Source organism: Jaculus jaculus, chromosome 22, assembly GCF_020740685.1.
Source record: "Jaculus jaculus isolate mJacJac1 chromosome 22, mJacJac1.mat.Y.cur, whole genome shotgun sequence".
Taxonomy (NCBI): domain Eukaryota; kingdom Metazoa; phylum Chordata; class Mammalia; order Rodentia; family Dipodidae; genus Jaculus; species Jaculus jaculus.
Window position 1 is genome coordinate 12,217,688 of NC_059123.1, and position 24,365 is coordinate 12,242,052.

General features: G+C 43.4%; 1 protein-coding gene across 1 annotated transcript in view; it reads left to right on the plus strand.

The window, feature by feature from the left end:
* The window catches only part of Pik3c2g (phosphatidylinositol-4-phosphate 3-kinase catalytic subunit type 2 gamma), a 336,855-nt gene that overhangs the window by 225,524 nt on the left and 86,966 nt on the right, over positions 1-24,365 (plus strand). Inside the window, exons 21-23 of the mRNA XM_045139435.1 lie at positions 619-748; positions 4,289-4,425; positions 7,191-7,360. Of these exons, the coding sequence (XP_044995370.1) occupies positions 619-748; positions 4,289-4,425; positions 7,191-7,360 (437 nt within the window). The remainder of the gene's footprint in view (positions 1-618; positions 749-4,288; positions 4,426-7,190; positions 7,361-24,365) is intronic.

The window sequence follows — 24,365 nt, forward strand, 5'->3', positions numbered from 1 at the left end:
CCCCTTTTGGACTTACTGCATTTCCTTCACCTGTGCCAGAAAATCATCCCTTTATTATTTATTATCATCAAAAATGGTTTTCTCTGTGATTTCACTGCTCTATTAATAAAGAGAAGTCACTGGTTCCTGGTGTGCTGAATCATCCATGCACTATTTATAGCCTAGTCAAGAATTGCTGGCATTATAATTGCATCTTGGTCCATAAGCGTATGACAGGCCAGTTAATCTTCATGTAGAAGGAGCTCCGTCTTGGTGGGGTTTGAAACTTGGTAAACATTCTTTCTGCTTCTCTTGTGGGGACTTTGAAGCTAAGAAACTGTGTGGATCATAAATTGAGAGATGACTGTCGGGGGCAGCTTTGCAAGCGACGGCTTTCGTTTGATGGCTCAAGCTCCCGTAAACCACTGAAAGGAAACATCTTGTTTTCTTTGATCTTCTATCAGAAACAGGAGGCACTTTTAGTGCTCATAAAACAAACTACATCACCCTAAGCTCAAAATGTGTCCAAGAAAAGAAATGACAAAATATCATACTCTAGTGCTTTTAAAGAAACTCAAGGAGAAACCAGAGCCTATGGTTTTATTTATTTTATTTCATTTTATTTAAAAAAAAAAACAGGCTGGAGATGATGTTCGTCAAGATATGCTGGTTCTGCAGATTATACAAGTGATGGACAATATGTGGCTGCAGGAGGGTCTGGATATGCAAATGATCATTTATAAATGCCTGTCCACTGGAAAAGCGCAAGGTCAGTATAGATTAGAAAATGAGTTTACTTTACCTTACTTAGCCTATGCATTCAATGGCGATCTGCCACAAAACTGAGGGTTTTGTTGTAGAATGCAAATTCAAGGAACATTTTTTTTTAAAAAAAGTAATAAGCCAGACTAATTTATGTAAAACATTGTATGCTGTGAGATGTTGACTAGGATTGGTGATCCAAGAGTGAAGTGGGACAGGCTAATGGCTCTCTCTGGGACTTGCCCCCTCTCCTACCTGATCGTTTGTCCCCAGTCTCTAAGTTAATGCTCCTTGCCGCCTGCTACAATGACATCCAAGCTCAGCAACTGAGTCAGTGTGAAACCTCGGCTGCTTATCCTCGTGAGTTGTGTTCTCATGGGGTAGCGGCATCACAGGATAGTGTCACACAACACGTTGCTGACCATGGAAAGCCAAATTCAAAGTGTGCTTCTTTACAGAACACATGGCACTTTTGAACAATGGTAAGTTTAAAAAGTCAGTCCAACCACCACGAAGTCCAGCACCAGCTTTAATAGCCTGTTCATCCAAAACAAATGCACTTGTTATCTACTAACAGCACACTTGCAAGTTTGCACGTTTAAAGAAATCATGAGAGCTGACGAGATGGCTTAACAGTTAAGGTGCTTGCCTGCTAAGCTTAAGGATGCAGGTTCGACTCCCCATGTTCTACATAAGCCTGAGGTGATGCACAGGCACAGGATCACATGCACCTGGAGCCCCGCTGCAGTGGCTGGAGAGCCCGGCATGCCAATTCTTTCTCTCTTAAAATAATGCTAAAAAAATCATGAAAATTCTAAGAGCTCCATTGCAGTGGCTGGAAAGCCTGGCATGCCAATTTTCTCTCTCTCCTAAAATAATGCTGGAAGAAATCATGAAAATTCTCAATGCACTGTATGCATGTATTTATATATGCATTTGATTTCTAAAGGACTTTTGGATAGATGTAATATAAGTAGTCAAAAACAATCAAAAATACAAACATGGAACATTCTTCAGTATCTAGAAATAAATACAGAAAACAGAATTGACTCTATGGTTTAGATCATTCTGTCCAGTTTTGTGTGTGTGCTGGGGAGAGGCTGTTCATCTTATATTTTGCAACACTTTTAGATTTCACATCAATCCATGTAGCTGCATATACACTTCTTGGGAGATTCTACACACACATGCCATCTGTTGGTAGAGTTCAATTTTCTCTTTTTGTAATCTTTTTATTGGCATATATTCATTCGATATAGTGCAATTTTCATAAAGACAATTTCTTTCCACAGTGTCATGTGTTTTGACCACACCCACGTGCATACCTTCAGTTTTCTCTCCTGCACCTTTCTCATTCTCTGGATAAGACTCAGCTAAGTATCAATACCATACATCCTTCATACATTCCTGTGATTTTATTCCCTTATTCTGAAAGAAAAGCTTCATAAACTGCGCCATCATTTTTAATTCAAGAAGACACACAATTAAACCCATCACTGGCAAAGAACCATCGCTGTCAGGTTGCTGTGAGCCTGAGGTCCCATCGGCAGGTTCATACCTCAGCCTGCGTTACCCGAGATGTTCGATGCAGGGCCCACAGTGGCAGCTCCTGCTGAAGGACCATCATGAATCACAGAACAAACCATCTTGATTCCAGCAGTGGGACTCTCGCTCCATGCAAAGGGCCCAACCCTGTTTCTCTTCTAATGTACTTATTCCTTAAAAGTCTCCCATTATTGTAACAACAGCATTGCCATACTGGGGAAAAAAAAGAGTAAATCCAGGTGATCAGGCTGTTTCTGAGTCACATAGATTGTCTTCGTGGTAGAGACTGACTCAACCACAACCCCAATGGACTTCCCCAGTGCCGTCTGCTCATGTCCACTTGCTACCACAGAATAAAACGGGAGAGAAACCTTTTAATGCTAGCAAAATGACCATCAAAAACTGGCTGCAAAATTACAAATGCCAAAAGAAGCACAAGTTAATTTTCCATTCTTTGTATCAAAAGCCATCTATGATTGTAAAATTTTTAAAGGGTATTACAAGGGCAAAACACTCCTTCAAGGAAAGTAGAGGTTATTAAAAATGTTTCTTTTTCATATTTTATTTTCATTTACTTGAGAGACAGAGAGAGTGAGAGAGAATGGATGCACCAGGGGTTCCAGACACTGCAGGTGAGCCCCATGCACTGCCTTGTGCATTGCGCTCACATGGGTCCAGGGATGTAGAACCTGGGTCCTCTGACTTCGTAGGCAAGCGCCTTAAACACTAAGTGATTTTTTTAAAATTTGTGTTAGAAGATTAGATTTTACTTCTAATCATGTTTTGATGTCTACTGGATATCTATTATTCAAAAATATTAAATTTTAAGAACTTATCTAACTCTCTAGTCATGGTGTGTATGTGTGTGTGTGTGTGTGTGTGTGTGCATGTGTGTGTGTGGTACATGTGTGTTGCATGCACATATGTGCTCTTGTGATCCCTGGGACCTCTCAGACTTTGTTTGCAGCTCTTATATTTGTAAAGATTGTAAAAATCAGAACATCTAGGTTTTAATTGCTTTCAATGATTTTATTTATAAAACCATGCTTAAGAGTTATTTGGGGAGATTTGTCCTGGGAGAATTGTAAATACTGTTTAAACGGCTGTTCTGTATAAGATTAAAATAACAGAAGGCTTGAAAATAGTTGCATGCTAATAACCTCGGAGCACACTGCAAAGCTTTGATGGATGGATGGCCACCAGGGCAAAGGTCCTAGTGAAGTTCAGTCAATATCTGCTCCCTTTTAAGAGGAATTATGATTAGGACTTCTTAATGCCGGCAAGAGGAAAGGAGCACTTCCCTACAAGGCTGCTATAGTGACTCTCTTCCCTCCCAGAAATTTCACATTCACCACAGTGCTTTCATTAACCTAAACAGAGATTTCTCTTTTATCATAGACTTGAATTGATTTTTGTTTGTTTTGTTTTCTCGAGGTAGGGTCTCACTCTAGCTCAGGCTGATTTGGAATTCACTATGTAGTCTCAAGGTGGCGTTGAACTCATGGTGATCCTCCTACCTCTGCCTGCTGAGTGCTGGGATTAAAGACGTGTGCCACCACGCCCGACTGAAATGGTTTTTTTTGTTTGTTTGTTTGCTTTTTAATGAGTCAGTGTGTGGTTCACTCAAAGCAGAAACATGCTCGTTCTATAAACTACAGTGTCCTCTTGTACCTGTAAGTGAGCATGTGGCATCCCCTATTGACTATGGGGTTACCATGAGATTATCTATATTGGCTCTCTACCACAGTTCTGGAAAGGAAAAAAAAGAGCATCAAAGCTGCTCAGATCCAAAACCAACAAATTGCTGTATTGATCCCCAAGATTTAGCGAACGTGAAAAGAACCCTTCTAAGTAAGGCTTCTGAAGTAAGGGCTTGGCGTGGACGAGGCTAATCCAAACTGGGCTCACCACTGCTGCTGACACTAGCTCACTGTACATATCCTCGGTGTTGCATGTTCTGTGAAGAAAACCCGGCTTGCATGCTGTCTCTGCTGCCTCTCAGGTTTGATACAGATGGTCCCTGATGCTGTAACCCTGGCAAAGATCCACCTCCGCTCTGGGCTCATAGGACCACTGAAAGAGAACACCATCAAAAAGTGGTTCACTCAGCACAACCCCACCAAGGAAGACTATGAAAAGGTTTGTCCTGCTGGAACTAATTTTAAGTGATGTACTTAAGTAAGAATAAGCTTTGGTCCATTAGACACTCTGATTTATGAGAAAGTCAATGAAGTCCACCTTGGCTGCGGCTTCTCTAGTCATCACCTCATGAGCATGAGCCAGTTTAAATAGCATGTCAACTACATAAAAGACTGCATCAGTTTGCCTTCTGGGTGAAGTCCCTGGCTATCACTTAAGAACACCGCCATGCAGATGTATCTCTCAAAGTAATGTCACCCGGGGACAATGTCCTTTGGAACTACCACCTTCCAGTAACTTCTATTTGTACCCAATCTCCAGGTTTCACAAATAAGGCCCTTCCTTCGCTGTAATTTATTCTGCTATGCTCTTCAACTTTTTCACCTACTATTCTTAAATAGTTTGTAGAAGGAATGGTGTATGGATGGGCGGATAGAGAGGCAGATTTGCAAAATGCAAACGTTTTTCTCCCTGTTTAATGATTCTGGCATCTATCTGTCTACTGTGTACGGATGTGCAGTTTATGCAGTGCATCAAGGCTCCTGCACAAAAGGGTAAATGTGGCTGGAGTCAGTCTTTAACCTACTTGTCAAGCTTTGAATTGGCAGAGATGGATCACCCAGAGCCAGGGCCATAAAACTGTATGCCGTCTCACACAGAAGTTCAATGCCGGCCAATGTTACATTTGTTTGGAACTATTCCTTTGAGGAACACTCCTGAGTTCTAGGCACACAAGAATGGTAGCTCACCCTAGCTAGAATGGGCCGTGGTAAAGCCCCAAGAGAGGCTGGAGGAGTGGCTTAGCAGTCAAGGCTTTTGTCTGCAAAGCCAAAGGACCTTGGTTCGATTCTCCATTACCCATGTAAGCCAGATGCACAAGGGGAAGCATGTATCTGGAGTCGTTTTCAGTGGCTGGAGGCCCTGGAATCCCAATTCTCTCTCTCCTTCTCTCTGCCTCTTTCTCTCTCTCTCTCTCTCTCTCTCTCAAATAAATAAATAAAAATAATTTTTTAAAACCCCTAATAAGTCAACAGTTCCATAAATCACTGAGAATGAAGGGGAGTAAAGCACACATTTTAGAGGATAATTAATGAAAAACTAGCTGATATTGCCTTGAAATTCAATTTTTACCTATAACCAAAATTCTCGCTGTAGTTTTGCACAGACCCCTCTGGATCAAGGCGATGTTGTCTGGAGTATGCCCGCGTGTGTTTGCTTTGCCCAATTCCCATTAGAAGAACATATTGCATTACCTTCACTTTATAAGAGAAGAAAATGTAGACAGACAGATGAGGTGGCAGCTCCCTCAGACAGTTACCAGACCTGAAACCGAGGTAGCCAAGCAGCCTGCTGTGTACTCAGTGCCGCTGGTCACCAGTCCACCAGGTCAGCCCTGCAACTCTGGGAGACTTACGACCTTGGCCAAGTCAATCATACATGGTCAAACCACCAAGTTAATGCAGACGATTTCTGCCATTTCTGGAACAACAAGAATGGATGGAAATAAACTCTTGATAATGAAAGAAATGCAAGCCACAGTTAGCTGAGCGGTGATCTGCTGCCACCCACGTAGGTACTCAGAGATGTACACCGCACCAAAATGGCTTCAGATGTCAAGTGGATGACCTAGTTCTAAAAAGAATATAAGATATTGCTGCAAAAGTTCAAGTTTGGAGCAGGGAAGAGAGAAAGGCAGGGGAGAAGCGCTAAACAACAACATGGGGTTTATTTGGGGTAAACACCTGTGAAGCAGGGAGCAGATTTCTTGGCAAAAGATCAAGAGCCCCCGTCCCACTCCCACACTAGAGTGGTCATAAGGCTTCTTGGAGGAAGGAAGTCAGGTTATGTGGGGGGAAGAAGTTTTTGAGCTAGCCAACCCCATTAGAGGAGTAAAATGGATGTGTCTGTCAATGATCCATTAAGAGAAAGGAAGTAAGAACCAAACATTTTAGTTTAGACAAGAAAAAAATATAGCTATTTTAGTCCTGGAGATTTTCTTTTGCAAAATGGAAGCTTTCGGAGCTAACAGTTGCAAATAGCTCAATATATTTATATATTTTTTCCCATGAATCCAAAATTCAAATATATAAAAACTGATGTGTCAAATATTTTACATGTTGCCTCTGGGGAGACACAATATTGGATCATATTGGTCTTTCTCCTTCATCTTTTATCATGAAAACATCATCTGCCATTGTATATTTGAAGCATTAGAAAAAATCACAAGTGAGGGCTGGAGGGATCATTTAGCAGTTAAGTGCTTGCCTGCAAAGCCAAAGGACCCAGGTTTGATTTCCCCAGGACCCATGTAAGCCAGATACACAAGGGGGTACATGTGTCTGGAGTTCATTTGCAGTGGCTGGAGGCCCTGGTGCACCTATTCTCTCCCTCCCTCCCTCTCCCTCTCTCTCTCTTCCCCCTCCCTCCCTCACTCTCTCAAATAAATAAATAATTTAAAGAAAAGAAAAATCACAAGTGATAACCTTCTCCAGTAAACAATGAAATTTAGTTCCATCTGACTGAAAGATATTTGTCCCAACTTCAGTGAAAAATAAAATAATGCTAAGAGATCGTTTGGTGTTCTTCGGGACCTGTCAAGAATGCACAAATCACTTGTCCATAGCGCTAGTTCACACAGATGGAGATGCTACTTAAGGTGTGGTTTTGTTCCATCATTGGCTTTTGCCATTGCCTCCAGTACTCATGAGTCTCCTCATTTTGTTCCTGTTGCTGTCATGTTTGCATTATGTTTCTCAATTGATCAGGCCTTGAGGAACTTTTTCTACTCCTGTGCCGGCTGGTGTGTGGCAACATTCGTCCTGGGAGTCTGTGATCGTCACAATGACAATATCATGCTGACAAAGTCAGGCCACATGTTTCATATAGATTTTGGAAAATTCTTGGGTCATGCACAAACATTCGGCGGTATAAAAAGGTCAGTATATAACTATTTATTACTATTATTTATTTATTTCTTTCTTAAGCCTTGTCCTAAATAGTTCATAATATGTAACCACACAGAAATTCAGTAGGTAACTTGCTCCCCATTTCTCAACCCACCTGCAAAGGTAACATAAATGCATTAATGTTTCCAATGAAATTGAAAGGAAGAGGTTTCTTCAGTAATTGTTGTCAGAACAAATTGTGTTTCTTCAAATAGTTAATTTTAAAAAAAGGTCTTCCTCCATAGGACACTAATCCTATTCCAGCCTCAGTTGTTTTAAATACTATTTTTGTTTTCTTATAAAGTTTGAATAGACAAAGAGGCATAAGTTGATGGTCTGAGTCTATCTACATGTTGCCTGCAGTGAATCACTACTATCTTGAATGTCACAGAATTAGCACACTCCCCATCTTCAGTTCGCATTGAGTCATTCCTCTGGCATGTCGTGAGCACACACTGCTGAAGGCAGTGAGCACTGAAGAGAAAGCTGAGCACAAGGCAATCCTGACCTTCTTACTGGAGCAGCAGACACTGCTGTGGGTTGAATGTGAAATCTCCCTGGAAGGCTCACATGTTCAAGTACTTGGGCTCTAGCTGCTGGTGCTATTTGGGAAGGCTGTGAAACCTGTAAGTAGTGAAATTACTCTAGAAATAAGTTACAGGGGGTAAGAATTTAGGATTGTTTTATTATTTTTGTTTTTATTTATTTATATTTTTAGAGAGAGCGAGTGAGTGCGAGACAGAGAGAGGAAATTAGTGCACCAGGACCTCAGCCACTGAAATCAAACTCCAGCTGCTTGTGCCACCTAGTCGGCATGTGTGACCTTGTGCTTACTTGGGATCTGGAGAGTTGAACATGAGTCCTCAGGCTTTGCAGGCAAGCACCTTAACTGCTAAGCCACCTCTCCAGCCCAGGACTTAATATTTGATAGCCCAACCCTATTTCCTGTCCTCATCCCCAAAAGCAATGTGACTTCATGCACCTGCAGCCACATTTTACCCACCATGATGGAATATATCCCTTCTCAAACCATGAGCTAAAGCATTTCCTTCCTCATTTCAGTTATTTTTGTCAGGTATTTTGTCACAGCAATGAGGAGAGTAACTAATACGGACATTAAATAAATAATCAAAGAAATAGTATGAGGAAATGAAAAGTTTTATTAGGAAACTACAGCAAAGAGCTGGTATAAAAATAACTGGGGGCAGGCATGCTATAGAAGGTACCTGTTGAGAAAAGAGGTCTGTGTAATGGGTAGACAGCTGGGGAAGATGCATTATGGAAAAGGGCCTCATGAAGAAAGGAGAATAAATAAGCAGTGGCCTGAATTGAGTTCTCCAGAAACCTAGAAAGCGCATCTCCGTGCCTAGACCAACTCTGAGCAAACAGCTCCGCTGTGAGAAGCAGTTCACACCCTGTGGATACGCAGCCCCTCATCATCACTGGGACTGTGAGGTTAGAAAGAACACACATTGCAGATTAAACCAAAGGGCAGCTGCCCCAGCATCACTCCACCCACAGTTTTTCATAAGTTGTTTGGCAACAACAATGTCTATATAGTGATTTCTTCATTTATAAGACATGATAATAAATTCAAATTTTAACATTAAGGAAGGCCATCTTTTGTAACATTTACTGCCTTTCTACTTTAGGGTTTCAAACTCATTTTAAACTAGATTTCCAGTATATATGAGCTTTCACTTAATGCTTGCCTGGTGCTTAATCTTCCTTGTAGTTCTCTTTAAATTTGAAGGTCAGTATGAACACTAGTTAAGGTCAGCTACTCTGGAGACAAGTGTGTGTGTGTGTGTATGTGTGTGTTTTAAATCCCAAAGCTAACATGTGCTCTGCATATAAACTTCAGTAAATGGCTTCTGTATGCTTCAATCTTCTCACCGATGAAATGGAGTTGCATCTGAAGAGAAAATGAGTTGGTATTGAAAAGTGCTCTGAAGGAATTTGACCAAGTCAATCTTAACTGGTATAGTTTCAGACAGAGCAGAGACGTGCTGGACATGGCTTAGGTGGACGTTCAAGAGCCCATTTTTAGAAATCCCTCTCTCAAGAACGCCTTTCAGGGCATCATATTACTTGCTTGAATTCAACTACAGTGGGAATATTTTCACCATGGAAATTGACACAGGCCATAAATTAAATTTTTCCTCCTCAAGGAAAAGCCGAGTCAGTTATTATTCTTCTACCACTATACGCGTAAAATATTTAATCATTGAAAACAGATGAAAAATTAAGCTAGAATTCCACAACACAAAATTTTGCTTCTATCCTTTTCCTATTCAAGTATTTACACAGCATGATGAATATAGGTCACCTCAGTTTTTTTCTGTTTGGTTTTTGTTGTTGTTGTTGTTGTTTTTTAGTATTTCATGATAAAGTTTAGTATTAAATCTTTTTTATTATTAATTAGTTTTGTACTCAGTGAATACAGTCAGTTTGGTACCATTGTTAGGCTCATCCATGTCCTACCCCCTCCCCTGGCCCGTCCTTGTTGAGGTATGTGGGTCATGCATTGTGGAGTTAGCCCACAGTTATGGATAGGAGAAATGTCTCTGTGTATCATGACCCAATGAGTGGCTCTGACATTCTTTCCACCCCCCTCTTCCACAAAATTTCCCTGAGCCATGTTGGGTTAATTTTTGGTCTGCTTAAGTGATGAGATGTTGGGGCCTCTGGGTCTCTGGATAGCTGATTTGCTAGGAGTTGATTTTTCTCTGTGTTGATATCCTTAACCCTTGTGCTGGTACCTGGTTCACCAAGAAAATAGCACCCTTGCTTGTTTCGCCAATTTTTCTTAGTTTCAGCTGGGGCCCTTTTGAGGCATGATGGGGTGGTTCTCTCCTTAGTAATTGTGTCTATCTGAAAAAGAGAAGCAGATTCTCCAACGGAGAGTAAAGTTAACACCAGACAAATGGGATAACCCTTATTTTTTTACTAGAGAATTTAATATGTGTAGACCCTCTTGTAGCCCATGATTGGCGGTAGCTTGATAATGGAGAGCGGGCTCATGTTTGGATATGGTTCTGACTTGTTCCCCAGCTCCAGCTATGGGTCCCATTCCGCTGAGCAGATCAGTTAGCCAAATCAAAAACAGATGGTTTCCCACCATGGTTGTACCCCACTATTGCACTTGTGTGAGCCTCATGACAGGTTATTTGCTGCTAAGTAGTTTAGACCATGAGTTTCTTGGACAGCTCTTGGTCATTTCCCCCAGTCTCCCATGTAGCACCTTCTGGCACTAGACGCGCTGACTGTCTGGGGACTGACTCTCTTCCAGCTTTCAGCCATGTATTCCATTATATGTGTCAACTGGATATGGTTTTTTCATCAGTAGGGTCTTACCACTAACCTTTGGTGGTTTATCAAGTACTCTGATAGAAATCTGTCTTTCTTTTAGCAGACCTTGTAGGTCTCTCTGATCAAAAGCTCTTTGTGGATGAAAGTCACATGCTGGTAGTGGGAGTTACAGGTCAGTGCCCACTAAGAAAAGGAAGAAAAACATAACTAATATAAAAGAGTTAGAGAGAAGAGAGAGAGAGAGAGGCTGTAGAAGATTAAGGTCAGTGTTCATTGTATCCTCTCCAGTGTCTTGTGGCTCAGGTGTTCCCTTTAAGGGCCTGGTGAAGGTTCAATCACTTGGTCTGCCTTTTAGGAAGTAGAATTTTATGGTACTATTGCTGTTTGGGTCTAGATTTGTGTCTCCCACCCACTCCCTTGCCCTCGCCTCCCTCTCCACCCACCCTATTGTCTAGTCCTCAAGATGTTGCTGGGTATGTCGGCATCTTAGGTAGATTCCGGTTAGGGGCTGTAGATGAGGGAGACTATGCAACAGTTTTCATTCTGTGACTGGGTAAGTTCACTGAGGATGATCTGTTCCAGGTTCAACCATTTTTCTTCAAATTTCATTGTCATTGTTTTCTTACTGCTGTGTAGAATTCCATTGTGTAGATATACCACATCTTAGTTATCCATTCTTCTAGTGATAGACATCTAGGTTGATTCAGCTCTTAGATATTACAAATTGAGCCACTATAAACATGGTTGAGCAAATCTCTCTGGACTGTGGTTTAAAGGTTTTAGGGTACATGCCTAGTAATGGGATTATTGGGTCTGTTGGTAATTTTGTAGTCAGCTTTTTCAGGAGTCTCTACATTGCTTGCCAAAGTGGTTGTACCATCTTCCATTCCCACCAACAGTGGATGAGGGTTCCTGTTTCTCCACATTCTCGCCAGCATTTATTTTCATTTGATTTTTGATGTTTGCTATCCTTACTGTGGTAAGGTAGAATCTCATAGTTGTTTTAATTTACATTTCCCTGATGATAAGGGATGATGAACATTTTCTTAAGTGTGTGTTTGCCATTTTTATTTCTTCCTCTGTGAAGTGCCTGTCCAGCTCTTTGCCACATTTTGTGAGTGGGTTTTTTGACTTTTTATTTTTTTGGGTTTTTGAGTTCTTTGTAGATTCTAGAGATTAGGCCTCTTTCAGTTGGATAATCCAGCAAATATTTTCTCCCATTCCATGGGTAACCTATCGGCTTTGCTTATTGAGTGCTTGTCTGTAAAGAAACTCTTCAGCTTCTTGTGATCCCATTGGTTGAGTGACTGTTTAAGATCGTGAGCTACTGGAGTTTTGTTCAGGAAGTCTTTTTCCATTCCTATATGATGGAAAGTTCTTCCTATATTTTCTTCCAGTACTTTGTGAGTTTCTGGTCTTATATTGAGGTCTTTGATCCATTTGGACTTGAGTGTAGTTTATGGTGAGATATGTGGATCAAGTTTCAATTTCCTGCATATGGTCATCCAGTTTGTCCAGCACCATTTGTTGAAAATGCTGGTTGTTTTTTTTGTTTTTTTGTTTTTTCCCCCAGACTGCATGGTTAGGGCCTTTGTCAAATATCAAGTAGCTGTAGTTTCTTGACCCAAATTCCGGGTCCTCAATTCTATTACATTGGTCTATACTCCTGTTTTTATGCAAGTACCATGCTGTTTTATTACTATGGCTTTGTAATATAGCTTTAGATCAGGTGTAGTGATGCCTTCAGAGGTATTTCTTTTACTGAGGATATGCTTGGATATCGAGGCCTTCTACCTTTCCATATGAAATTAGAGAATATTTTTTCTATCTCTGTGAAGAACAATGTTGGGCTTTTAATTGGAATTGCATTATATCTGTATGTTGCCTTTGGTAGGATTTCCATCTTTACAATGTTAATTCTGCCTATACAGGAGCATGGGAGGTCTTTCCATTTTCTCAAGTCCTCTTCAATTTCTTTTTTGAGTGTTGTTATGTTTTCATTGTATAGATCTTTCACTTCCTTGGTTACCATTATTCCAAGGTATTTGTTGTTGTTGTTGTTGCTATTGAAAATGGGACCATGTCTCTTATTTCTTTCTCTGTATCTTTGTCATTTGCATATAGGAAGGCTACTGATTTTTGTGCATTTCTCTTTTATTCCTTTCTCCTGTCTTATTGCTTCAGTTCAGACTTCCAGAACTATATTGAAGAGCAGAAGTGAGAGTGGACAACTCTGTCTTGTTCCTGATCTCAATGGGAATTCCTCCTGTCTCTCTCCATTAAGTATTATTTGGGCTTTAGGAGCTTTGTATATTGCCTTCATTATGCTGAGGTATGAACCAACCATGCCAATTCTCTCCAATGTTTTGACCATGAAGTGATGTTGTATTTTGTCAGAGGCCCTTTCTTCATCTATCGAAATGATCATGTGGTTTTTATGTTTAACCTTGTTTATGTGGTGTGTTACGTTGACAGATTTCCGTATGCTGAACCACCCCTGTGTTCCTGGATGAATCCCACTTGATCAAGGTGGATAGTGCCTTTGATGTAATGTTGGATTTGGTTTGCGAGGATTTTGTTCAGGATCTTTGCATCTAAGTTCATCAGGGAAATAGGCCAGTAGTTTTCTTTTCTTGTGGCATCTCTGCCTGGTTTTGGAATTAGGGTGATATTAGCTTCATAGAAGGAGTTGGGTAGTTTTCCCTGTTCTCCAATTGTGTGGCACAGTTTGAGAAAGATTGGTTTGTGTTCTTCCATGAAGGTTTGATAGAATTTAGCTGAGAAGCCATCTGGTTCTGGACTCTTCTTTTGGGGGAGGTTTTTTATTAGTTTTTCAATCTAAATGAGTGTGATAGGTTTGTTTAGGAAATTAATCTGCTCTGAGATTAGCTTTAATAGATGGTATGTATCCAGGAATTTATCCATCTCCTCCACATTATACAGTTTTGTGGACTACAGGTTTTTGAAATAAGTCCTGATCATTCTCCCAATTTCACTTATGTCTGTTGTGATCTCTCCTTTTTCATTTCGAATTTTGTTAATTTGAAGTGTCTCTTTTTTTGCTTGATCAAATTGCCCAGGGGTTTGTCAATCTTGTTTATTTTTTCAAGGAACCAGCTCTTTGTTTTGTCAATTTTCTTAATTCTTTTTTTAGTTTTCAGTTCATTCACTTATGCTCTGATCTTAATTATTTCTTTCCTTCTGGAGCTTTTTAGGCTGGATTTTTCGTTCTTTTCCAGTGCCTTTAGGTGGATGGTAAGGTCATTGACTTGGGATCTCTCTGTCTTTGTTATGAAGGCATTTAGTGCTATGAATTTTCCCCTGAGGACCACCTTTATTGTGTCCCATAAGTTTTGGCATGATGTGTTCTCATCATCATTCATTTCTAGTAATTTTGCAATTTCATTTTTTATTTCATCTACTATCCATTTGTTGTTTGGTTATTTTTTTTGGCTTTTCGAGATAGGGTCTCACTTTAGCCCAGGCTGACCTGGAATTCACGATGTAGTCTCAGGGTGGGCATGAACTCAAGGTGATCCTCCTACCTCTGCCTCCTGAGTGCTGGGATTAAAGGCCTGTGCCACCACACCTGGCCCTTACTTCAGTTTTATTACCACATTACTTCACCTTTCCCGTGTTTATCCTGATAATCATTAGTTTATAGTAGTTGATCTCTGCATTCATCGCAATATTACTATGAAAATTCCCTCCACCCACAGTCTTTTTGACATGATTTTCCTCAACTACCTCTAATGTAAAAATTGTTAAGTTTATTTTCTAACTTGGATATTCTAATACCCATAGCCCAAATGTCAATTTAAAACCATCTGGGATACAGTGTGAAACTGTCTCAAGATATTAACAATAATAATAATCAAATAATCATAACTTTAAGCCAGGCAAGTGTCATGGCACTGGGAAGTCTGAGGCCGGAGAATTGCCACAAATTCGGATCCAGCCTGGGTTGTAGTGTAAGAACATGCTTTAAAAAGCTAAATAGCAGGGCATGGTGGCGCACGCCTTTAATACCGACTCAGGAGGCAGAGGTAGGAGGATCTCCATGAGTTCAAGGCCACCCTGAGACTGCATCGTGAATTCCAGGTCAGCCTGGGCTAGAGTGAGACCCTACCTCAAAAGTCAAAACAACAAAACAAAACTAAACTAAAAGTTAAGTAAATAAATATTTTTTAAAAGTAAAAATAGTGTTGTGGAGATAGTTTAATTGGTAAAGTGCTTGCCTTGCAAGCATGAGGATCTGAGGTGACTGCAGTATTTGTGTAAGTGCCAGGCATGGCGGGGTGCCCCACAGTCCCAGCACAGGGGAGGCAGAATATCCCCGGGGATCCCCAGCCAGCCTAACTGGTGAGCTCCAGGTTAACTGGAGACCCCATCTCAATTAGAGGTGGACAGTGCAGCTTGAATGTCTTCTGGCCTCCACGTGCACCTGCACCCTTACGTTCCTGTGTACCCACATGCATACGATCATGCCTATTCACGCATACACCTGCCGCACACGCACACATACAAACACACACACACACTGCACAAACACACACACAATAAATAGGAGAAAATAATGAAATTAAAAATCTCTGAATACATTAGGAGAGCACTCTTTTCCTATTCAAATCATTCTGGCTGGGTTCACACTCACAGTTATCTAAATGCCGCCATGTGTGGTTGATCTTGTGGTGTTCTTGGACATAACATGAGTCATGTCATCTGTTACTTACATGATTGTTTACCAAGGGACACTCTGCTTCCTTTTTCCTAAAGCAGACCTTCCACCTGAAAGTTTGAGAAGGAAAACACTCTTTCAAATATTTCTCTGATTTTGAATGCCATCTCTTTATCATAATCACCTAGCTCAAGGGCAAAGGCTATAGTTGTTGATGATGCTTGATGATGATCTAAGGGCTGGAGAGATGGATTATTGGTTAAAGGTGCTTGCTTTCAAAGACTGGCTGCTCAGGTTCAATCCCCAGTACCCATGTAAAGCCAGATACAGAAAGTGGCACATGTGAACTCTGTTTCTCTCTGTCTGCCTCTTTCTCTGTCTCACTCACTCACTCAAATAAATAAATAAAAATACTGGCAAGAAAGGATATGCCACTAAATTTACTCCTCTTGGCCTCAGAAATATATTTTTCTTCTGAACACAAAATGTTAATTTACCAAGGTTTTTTAATGTTTTGTGTTTTCTTTTGCCTTTTGCTATATTTATGTGTTTTTTTATTTATAAGTTGGTCACTCTACATTTGGAAATTTGGAAATAAGACTTTAAATTGATGCTCTGTATGTTTCACAAATCCATCTGTCAGTCACATGAACAATTCCAAGTAAGCAACACCTTACATTTCAATGCTGCTTTAGATCCATAGCACTAGTAGCTGGACTACTTCAGAAAACCAAGTTTGCTTTGCTATTCCTATCTTATATTATGTCTCCCTCTTCTACTTTACCATGTCATTCCATTAAAAGTTTATAACTTTTGGATTGGAGGGATGGCTTAGTGGCTAAGGTGTTTCCCTGTGAAGCCTAAGGACCTAAGTTCAAATCTCCAGATCCCATGCAAGCCAGATGCACAAGAGGGAGCATGCATCTGAAGTTCATTTGCAGTGGCTAGAGGTCTTGAAGCGCTCTCTCTCTCTCTCTCTCTCTCTCTCTTTCTGTCACCAATAAGTAAACAAGTTAATTAATTAAAAGTTTATATGCCTCTATGATAAGAAAATTTTTTTCAAGGCAAAAAATCCGTTGGTTGGAGAGAAGTCCAAGAGGGAAAGAAAAGTTTGAGAAAGAGTGACTAAGAGGGAGGAAGAGGGGGATGAAGATGTGAGGATCCTGTCCTCTTGCCTTCCATAAGCCATATCCCATCATGAACACAAGCTTCAGGTGGAAGCTCTGCATGCTTAGTCCTCAGCTTGTCTCAGGTATAATGTGTCCATCAACACTGTCCATATCGGTGCTGGTTCTACCTCTGGTCTTTAAAGAAATACTACAAATGCATTCTAAATGTGAATTTATTTTAAGAACTTCATCTGTGGCTGAGGATGTAGCTCCCAGTGCTAAAGTACTTGTGTAGCATACATAGGCTTCCCCAGCAAAGAAAGGGGGAGGGAAAGAAGGAAAAAGACAGGAGAAGAGAAATGGAGAGGGCAAAGAAAAGTAAAAGGGAATGGAAAGAAAGTAGAAATGAAAGGAAAGAGGGAAGGAGGGATGCTTAATCGGTGCCCAGCCAAAGAGACGATGCTACACTTCTGTTGTGGTGATCAACATGGTGCTAAACAGAGCAAGAAACACTATGTCTGTTTTGCTCATGTGGACCATAGCTGAGTGATTTATATGTCTCAGGAGTCACTTGGGTTAGTTTGAATTTTCCTTTGATCTGACTTTTAGAACCTGACCCCTGTGTATTTATTACTTCTCTCATTGCTACAACAGATACCTTCCAAAGGAAACTTCAGGAAGGAAGGGTTTGCTTTGGCCTACCGTTGGAAGGTACAAACCTTCATGATAGAGAAGTCATGGTAGCAGAGATTCGAACTAGCTGGTCATGTGTGTCCACAGTCAGGAAACAGAGAGAGATGAATGCTGGAGCTCAGCTTGTATTCGCCTTTTCACCCAGTCAGAAACTCTGGCCCGTGGAATGCTGCTCCTTATCCTTAGGATGCCTTTTCCCATCTCCTCTTGCCTTATCTAGAAAACCCTCACAGACACACCCACCCAGAGGTTTCTCTCCAAGGTGTGCTTCTAGATGCAGTCAAGTTGAGATTCACCATCATATCACTATTGAAAATGTGATAACACAGGCATGATTTCCCTCCCAAGCCTGATAGCATTGATAAAACCCATATCTGGATTAACTTCTGCTTCAGGCAAATACTAGAATTCATTGCAAAGCACAGCAGTGCACTTTCCCTTAATCTCAGTTCCAACGGAAAACACAGCACTGTACAGATAGATCCAATTTGTGGCCTTCCTGAAATCCTGACCGACCTTGAAGCAAGTCCAGTATATTTGACTTGGAGAAGTGGAGCTGAGCATTTTGACGGTTGCTACTTTGACTTCCCTTTCCAAGTCCCAGTCGGGGTACACCTGAGCCCCAGAGGAAAGCTGGAGTCAGTGTCTAAAGTTATTAAGCAGTCAAAGATCAGGCACTCCCAAGAGTCCAACTTCTGTGCCACATGTACAAAACAGTCCAGGCTGGTGTGAAAAATGTTTTGCATTTAAGAAATTATTGGTGGGGCTGGCTCTCCTCAGCTGCTTCTTGCTTAGAGAGAGGCCATCTCACGGGCGTTAAGTGTTCTTTCTATAAGAGTGCACACACCCAGGCATTCTCATTAAATTGCCCACGTGAGGTTTTCTAAGTCGTCTAATTACAAAAGGTCCTATCTTACTCAATAGAGATTCAAAATTTGCCTTCTCAATTAACTCATGGATATTAGACAAGAGACTTGTGTTCTTCTGTTGGGCAGCAAAATGCACTCTCTAAAATGTAGGTCATTTGTGATATCAAGAAAAGGATAAGCTTAAATATTCCCCAGTGCACTGGAGTCATTTATTTCCGTGCCAATGTCACCGTTGGAAGTGTACAACTTTCAAAAATCCTTAAAACGACATATCTTAATGTTACTCTGGTATTTCTTGGGAACGAAAACATTTAAAATCTGTAAAATAAAAGCAATGTAATAAAAATAACAAAATGTGGCTTATTACCAACTCCCACTTTTCAGATGGGGTTACAAATACTTCATTCAGAGACTGGGGTCTTTCAATCCAGGTGCTAAAGTGGGTACGCTTCAGTTCACCGAGCCAAGGAAAAAACACTGGGGTGTTTGCAGCTTTCCAAAAGACAGGTCCTACTGCCATAAATCCCTGTCCCGTTCTGTGTTTTCAATCCACTTGCCACATCCCCTACCTCCATCAGCAGTATTGACTCCAGTAGCTGTCCCCAAACAGCTATGAATTTGATGCCACTCCTCAGTGACAGGGCACAAAACAGCATTCGATAATGGGTGATAGATCACGGAGCTTGGGTCAGAGAGAAAGTTGTCACGAACATCCTTGCGCACCACCCATGTGCTTGAGAAGCAATAACTTCGCGGATCACCATAAAAACTCTCTGAGGCGGGTACTGTTATTTTCTCTATGACATAAACAGAAGGCAGAAAGAAGTCTCAGTTGCTGTAATTTGTGCGTGATTGTCAGTCATAAGTGGCAGAGCCGTTGCAAGTTGCCAGGTTGTTTTCATGTCTCACTAATCCCAGCGAAACCTGTTCTTCCATTAGTACCAACTGACACATGTATCTGACATTCATGACCTTGATGGGTATTAAATGCTTAATGTTAAACATTACAATCACATGTCCTAAAAGATGCAAAAGGCATGCAAAACAAACAAAGGCTAAGTGTGAAACTTTACAGAGCTATTCCCCATCTATGGGCATTTTCCCTTTGACTGAATAGGCAGGCAGAGTCCTACATTCTTTTTATTTTTATTGTACTTCTGTGCGCGTGTGTGTGTGTGTGTGTGTGTGTGTGTGTGTGTGTGTGTGTGTGAGATTGTATTGTGGTGTAGGTTCAATAAGGTGTGGGCATGTGGTTATGCCCATGTAATGCCCTATAAGCTCACTTGTTGTGGCTGGAGTAGACAGGCTGATGAACAACTCCATTGCTTTTCCACCTCACTTTGATTTGAGCCCAAATGTCTTTTATTTATTATTATTATTTTACTAATTTCAAAGCTTGGCAGTGGGGAGAGGTGTGGGATGATTCTGGGTCTCTGCTTGCCAGAAGGGCTAGGGTTCCAGGTATGTGTCCACGTCAGCTGCCCTTTCAGGCTCTCATGCCTGCTCAGAAAGCCCACATAAGCATGAGCTACGACTCCAATCAACCTGCTACTGTTTTACACTTAAAATACTAGATAGGAATACTATACAAAATACATATGATTTGTGGGGTAATTTCAAGGTCAATCCAGGTCCATTCTACTGATCTTAGATGCTGAAAGGATAGGGGTTTTTATCTAGGCTTTACATTTGAAGAAGTGACTTCTGGGAATTACTAAGCCATAAATTAATGCTCTTTTAGTCCTTAGAAAAGGAACATCAATTGTTTTCAGAGTGCATACATGTTTATTAAAGATCAACTCAGTAAATGTAAATCTTATGACTTTGAGATGGCAGCATCACAGCTATCTCAGAGCCATAATTCCAGTAGCAAGATGGCGGACCCACAGCTGCCTCAGAGCCCGTCATTCCAGTAGCAAGATGGCGGCCCCTCAGCTATCTTAGAGCCGTCATTCCAGTAGCAAGATGGTAGACCCTCAGCTATCTCAGAGCCGTCATTCCAGTAGCAAGATGGTAGACCCTCAGCTATCTCAGAGCCCGTCATTCCAGTAGCAAGATGGCGGACCCTCAGCTATCTCAGAGCCCGTCATTCCAGTAGCAAGATGACGGCCCCTCAGCTATCTCAGAGCCGTCATTCCAGTAGCAAGATGGTGGACCCGCAGCTGCCTCAGAGCCGTCATTCCAGTAGCAAGATGGCGGCCCCTCAGCTATCTCAGAGCCGTCATTCCAGTAGCAAGATGGCGGCCCCTCAGCTATCTCAGAGCCGTCATTCCAGTAGCAAGATGGCGGCCCCTCAGCTATCTCAGAGCCGTCATTCCAGTAGCAAGATGGCGGCCCCTCAGCTATCTCAGAGCCGTCATTCCAGTAGCAAGATGGTGGCCCCTCAGCTATCTCAGAGCCGTCATTCCAGTAGCAAGATGGCGGCCCCTCAGCTATCTCAGAGCCGTCATTCCAGTAGCAAGATGGCGGCCCCTCAGCTATCTCAGAGCTGTCATTCCAGTAGCAAGATGGCGGCCCCTCAGCTATCTCAGAGCCGTCATTCCAGTAGCAAGATGGCGGACCCTCAGCTATCTCAGAGCCATCATTCCAGTAGCAAGATGGTGGACCCTCAGCTATCTCAGAGCCCGTCATTCTGGTAGCAAGATGGCGGCCCCTCAGCTATCTCAGAGCCCCTCATTCTGGTAGCAAGATGGCGGCCCCTCAGCTATCTCAGAGCCCCTCATTCTGGTAGCAAGATGGCGGCCCCTCAGCTATCTCAGAGCCCCTCATTCTGGTAGCAAGATGGCGGCCCCTCAGCTATCTCAGAGCCATCATTCCAGTAGCAAGATGGTGGACCCTCAGCTATCTCAGAGCCCGTCATTCCAGTAGCAAGATGGTGGACCCTCAGCTATCTCAGAGCCGTCATTCTGGTAGCAAGATGGCGGCCCCTCAGCTATCTCAGAGCCATCATTCCAGTAGCAAGATGGCAGCCCCTCAGCTATCTCAGAGCCATCATTCCAGTAGCAAGATGGCGGCCCCTTAGCTATCTCAGAGCCCGTCATTCTGGTAGCAAGATGGCGGCCCCTCAGCTATCCCAGAGTCCCTCATTCTGGTAGCAAGATGGCGGCCCCTCAGCTATCTCAGAGCCATCATTCCAGTAGCAAGATGGTGGACCCTCAGCTATCTCAGACCCTGTCATTCCAGTAGCAAGATGGCGGCCCCTCAGCTATCTCAGAGCCCGTCATTCTGGTAGCAAGATGGCGGCCCCTCAGCTACCTCAGAGACCTCATTCTGGTAGCAAGATGGCAGACCCTCAGCTATCTCAGAGCCATCATTCCAGTAGCAAGATGGTGGACCCTCAGCTATCTCAGAGCCTGTCATTCCAGTAGCAAGATGGCGGCCCCTAAGCTATCTCAGAGCCATCATTCCAGTAGCAAGATGGTGGACCCGCAGCTGCCTCAGAGCCGTCATTCCAGTAGCAAGATGGCAGCCCCTCAGCTATCTCAGAGCCCGTCATTCTGGTAGCAAGATGGCGGCCCCTCAGCTATCTCAGAGCCCCTCATTCTGGTAGCAAGATGGCGGCCCCTCAGCTATCTCAGAGCCCCTCATTCTGGTAGCAAGATGGCGGCCCCTCAGCTATCTCAGAGCCCCTCATTCTGGTAGCAAGATGGCGGCCCCTCAGCTATCTCAGAGCCCCTCATTCTGGTAGCAAGATGGCGGCCCCTCAGCTATCTCAGAGCTGTCATTCCAGTAGCAAGATGGCGGCCCCTCAGCTATCTCAGAGCCGTCATTCCAGTAGCAAGATGGCGGACCCTCAGCTATCTCAGAGCCATCATTCCAGTAGCAAGATGGTGGACCCTCAGCTATCTCAGAGCCCGTCATTCTGGTAGCAAGATGGCGGCCCCTCAGCTATCTCAGAGCCCCTCATTCTGGTAGCAAGATGGCGGCCCCTCAGCTATCTCAGAGCCCCTCATTCTGGTAGCAAGATGGCGGCCCCTCAGCTATCTCAGAGCCCCTCATTCTGGTAGCAAGATGGCGGCCCCTCAGCTATCTCAGAGCCATCATTCCAGTAGCAAGATGGTGGACCCTCAGCTATCTCAGAGCCCGTCATTCCAGTAGCAAGATGGTGGACCCTCAGCTATCTCAGAGCCGTCATTCTGGTAGCAAGATGGCGGCCCCTCAGCTATCTCAGAGCCATCATTCCAGTAGCAAGATGGCAGCCCCTCAGCTATCTCAGAGCCATCATTCCAGTAGCAAGATGGCGGCCCCTCAGCTATCTCAGAGCCCGTCATTCTGGTAGCAAGATGGCGGCCCCTCAGCTATCCCAGAGTCCCTCATTCTGGTAGCAAGATGGCGGCCCCTCAGCTATCTCAGAGCCATCATTCCAGTAGCAAGATGGTGGACCCTCAGCTATCTCAGACCCTGTCATTCCAGTAGCAAGATGGCGGCCCCTCAGCTATCTCAGAGCCCGTCATTCTGGTAGCAAGATGGCGGCCCCTCAGCTACCTCAGAGACCTCATTCTGGTAGCAAGATGGCGGCCCCTCAGCTATCTCAGAGCCCGTCATTCTGGTAGCAAGATGGCGGCCCCTCAGCTATCTCAGAGCCCCTCATTCTGGTAGCAAGATGGCGGCCCCTCAGCTATCTCAGAGCCCCTCATTCTGGTAGCAAGATGGCGGCCCCTCAGCTACCTCAGAGACCTCATTCTGGTAGCAAGATGGCGGCCCCTCAGCTATCTCAGAGCCCGTCATTCTGGTAGCAAGATGGCGGCCCCTCAGCTATCTCAGAGCCCCTCATTCTGGTAGCAAGATGGCGGCCCCTCAGCTATCTCAGAGCCCCTCATTCTGGTAGCAAGATGGCGGCCCCTCAGCTATCTCAGAGCCCCTCATTCTGGTAGCAAGATGGCGGCCCCTCAGCTATCTCAGAGCCCGTCATTCCAGTAGCAAGATGGCGGCCCCTCAGCTATCTCAGAGCCATCATTCCAGTAGCAAGATGGCGGCCCCTCAGCTATCTCAGAGCCCGTCATTCTGGTAGCAAGATGGCGGCCCCTCAGCTATCTCAGAGCCGTCATTCCAGTAGCAAGATGGCAGCCCCTCAGCTATCTCAGAGCCCCTCATTCTGGTAGCAAGATGGCGGCCCCTCAGCTATCTCAGAGCCCCTCATTCTGGTAGCAAGATGGCGGCCCCTCAGCTATCTCAGAGCCCGTCATTCCAGTAGCAAGATGGCGGCCCCTCAGCTATCTCAGAGCCGTCATTCCAGTAGCAAGATGGCGGCCCCTCAGCTATCTCAGAGCCCCTCATTCTGGTAGCAAGATGGCGGCCCCTCAGCTATCTCAGAGCCCCTCATTCTGGTAGCAAGATGGTGGCCCCTCTGCTATCTCAGAGCCGTCATTCCAGTAGCAAGATGGCGGCCCCTCAGCTATCTCAGAGCTGTCATTCCAGTAGCAAGATGGTGGACCCTCAGCTATCTCAGACCCTGTCATTCCAGTAGCAAGATGGCGGCCCCTCAGCTATCTCAGAGCCATCATTCCAGTAGCAAGATGGTGGACCCTCAGCTATCTCAGAGACCTCATTCTGGTAGCAAGATGGCGGCCCCTCAGCTATCTCAGAGCCCCTCATTCTGGTAGCAAGATGGCGGCCCCTCAGCTATCTCAGAGCCATCATTCCAGTAGCAAGATGGTGGACCCTCAGCTATCTCAGAGCCATCATTCCAGTAGTGCACTTTGTCCACTCCACCGATCACCTGGTTTGCAACAGGTCCATGCCCATTGCGAGGGCTCCTGTCAATCTTCCTGTCCTATTTCTTGTGGACAAAAACATGCAAAATTCATGAAATTACTAAGAGTAATTTCAATAATAACAATAAATTGTGCCACCTTCTTGAGTGCTACACATCAGTGTTTGCCAAACATAGCATTTGTACTATGCGCACATGTATGTGCATCTTCATGTGTGTGTGTGTGCATGTGCATGTGGGTTTCTGTGCACATGTATATGGAGGCCATAAGACTTTAGGAGTCATTCTTCAGGAATGCAATCCAAATGCTGGAGACAGGATCTCTCATTAGCCTAGTTATTGTCAATTAGTCTAGACTAGCAAGAACCCAAGAATTCTCTGGCACATACCTCCAAAACACCGGGATTACAGGGGCACACCTCCACACCTGGCATTTGCATGGGTTCTGAAGATCATATTCAGGTCCTTATTCTTGCAAGGCAGGCACTATACAAACTTAACTATGTCCCCAGTGCCCCAACATAGTCTGTTCAATAACATCTTTTAAGAGAATTGTGTGTGGTGTGATACATGCGCATGTATAATCCCTTGTGTTGCCTACGTGCTTACTTGTAGTGACTG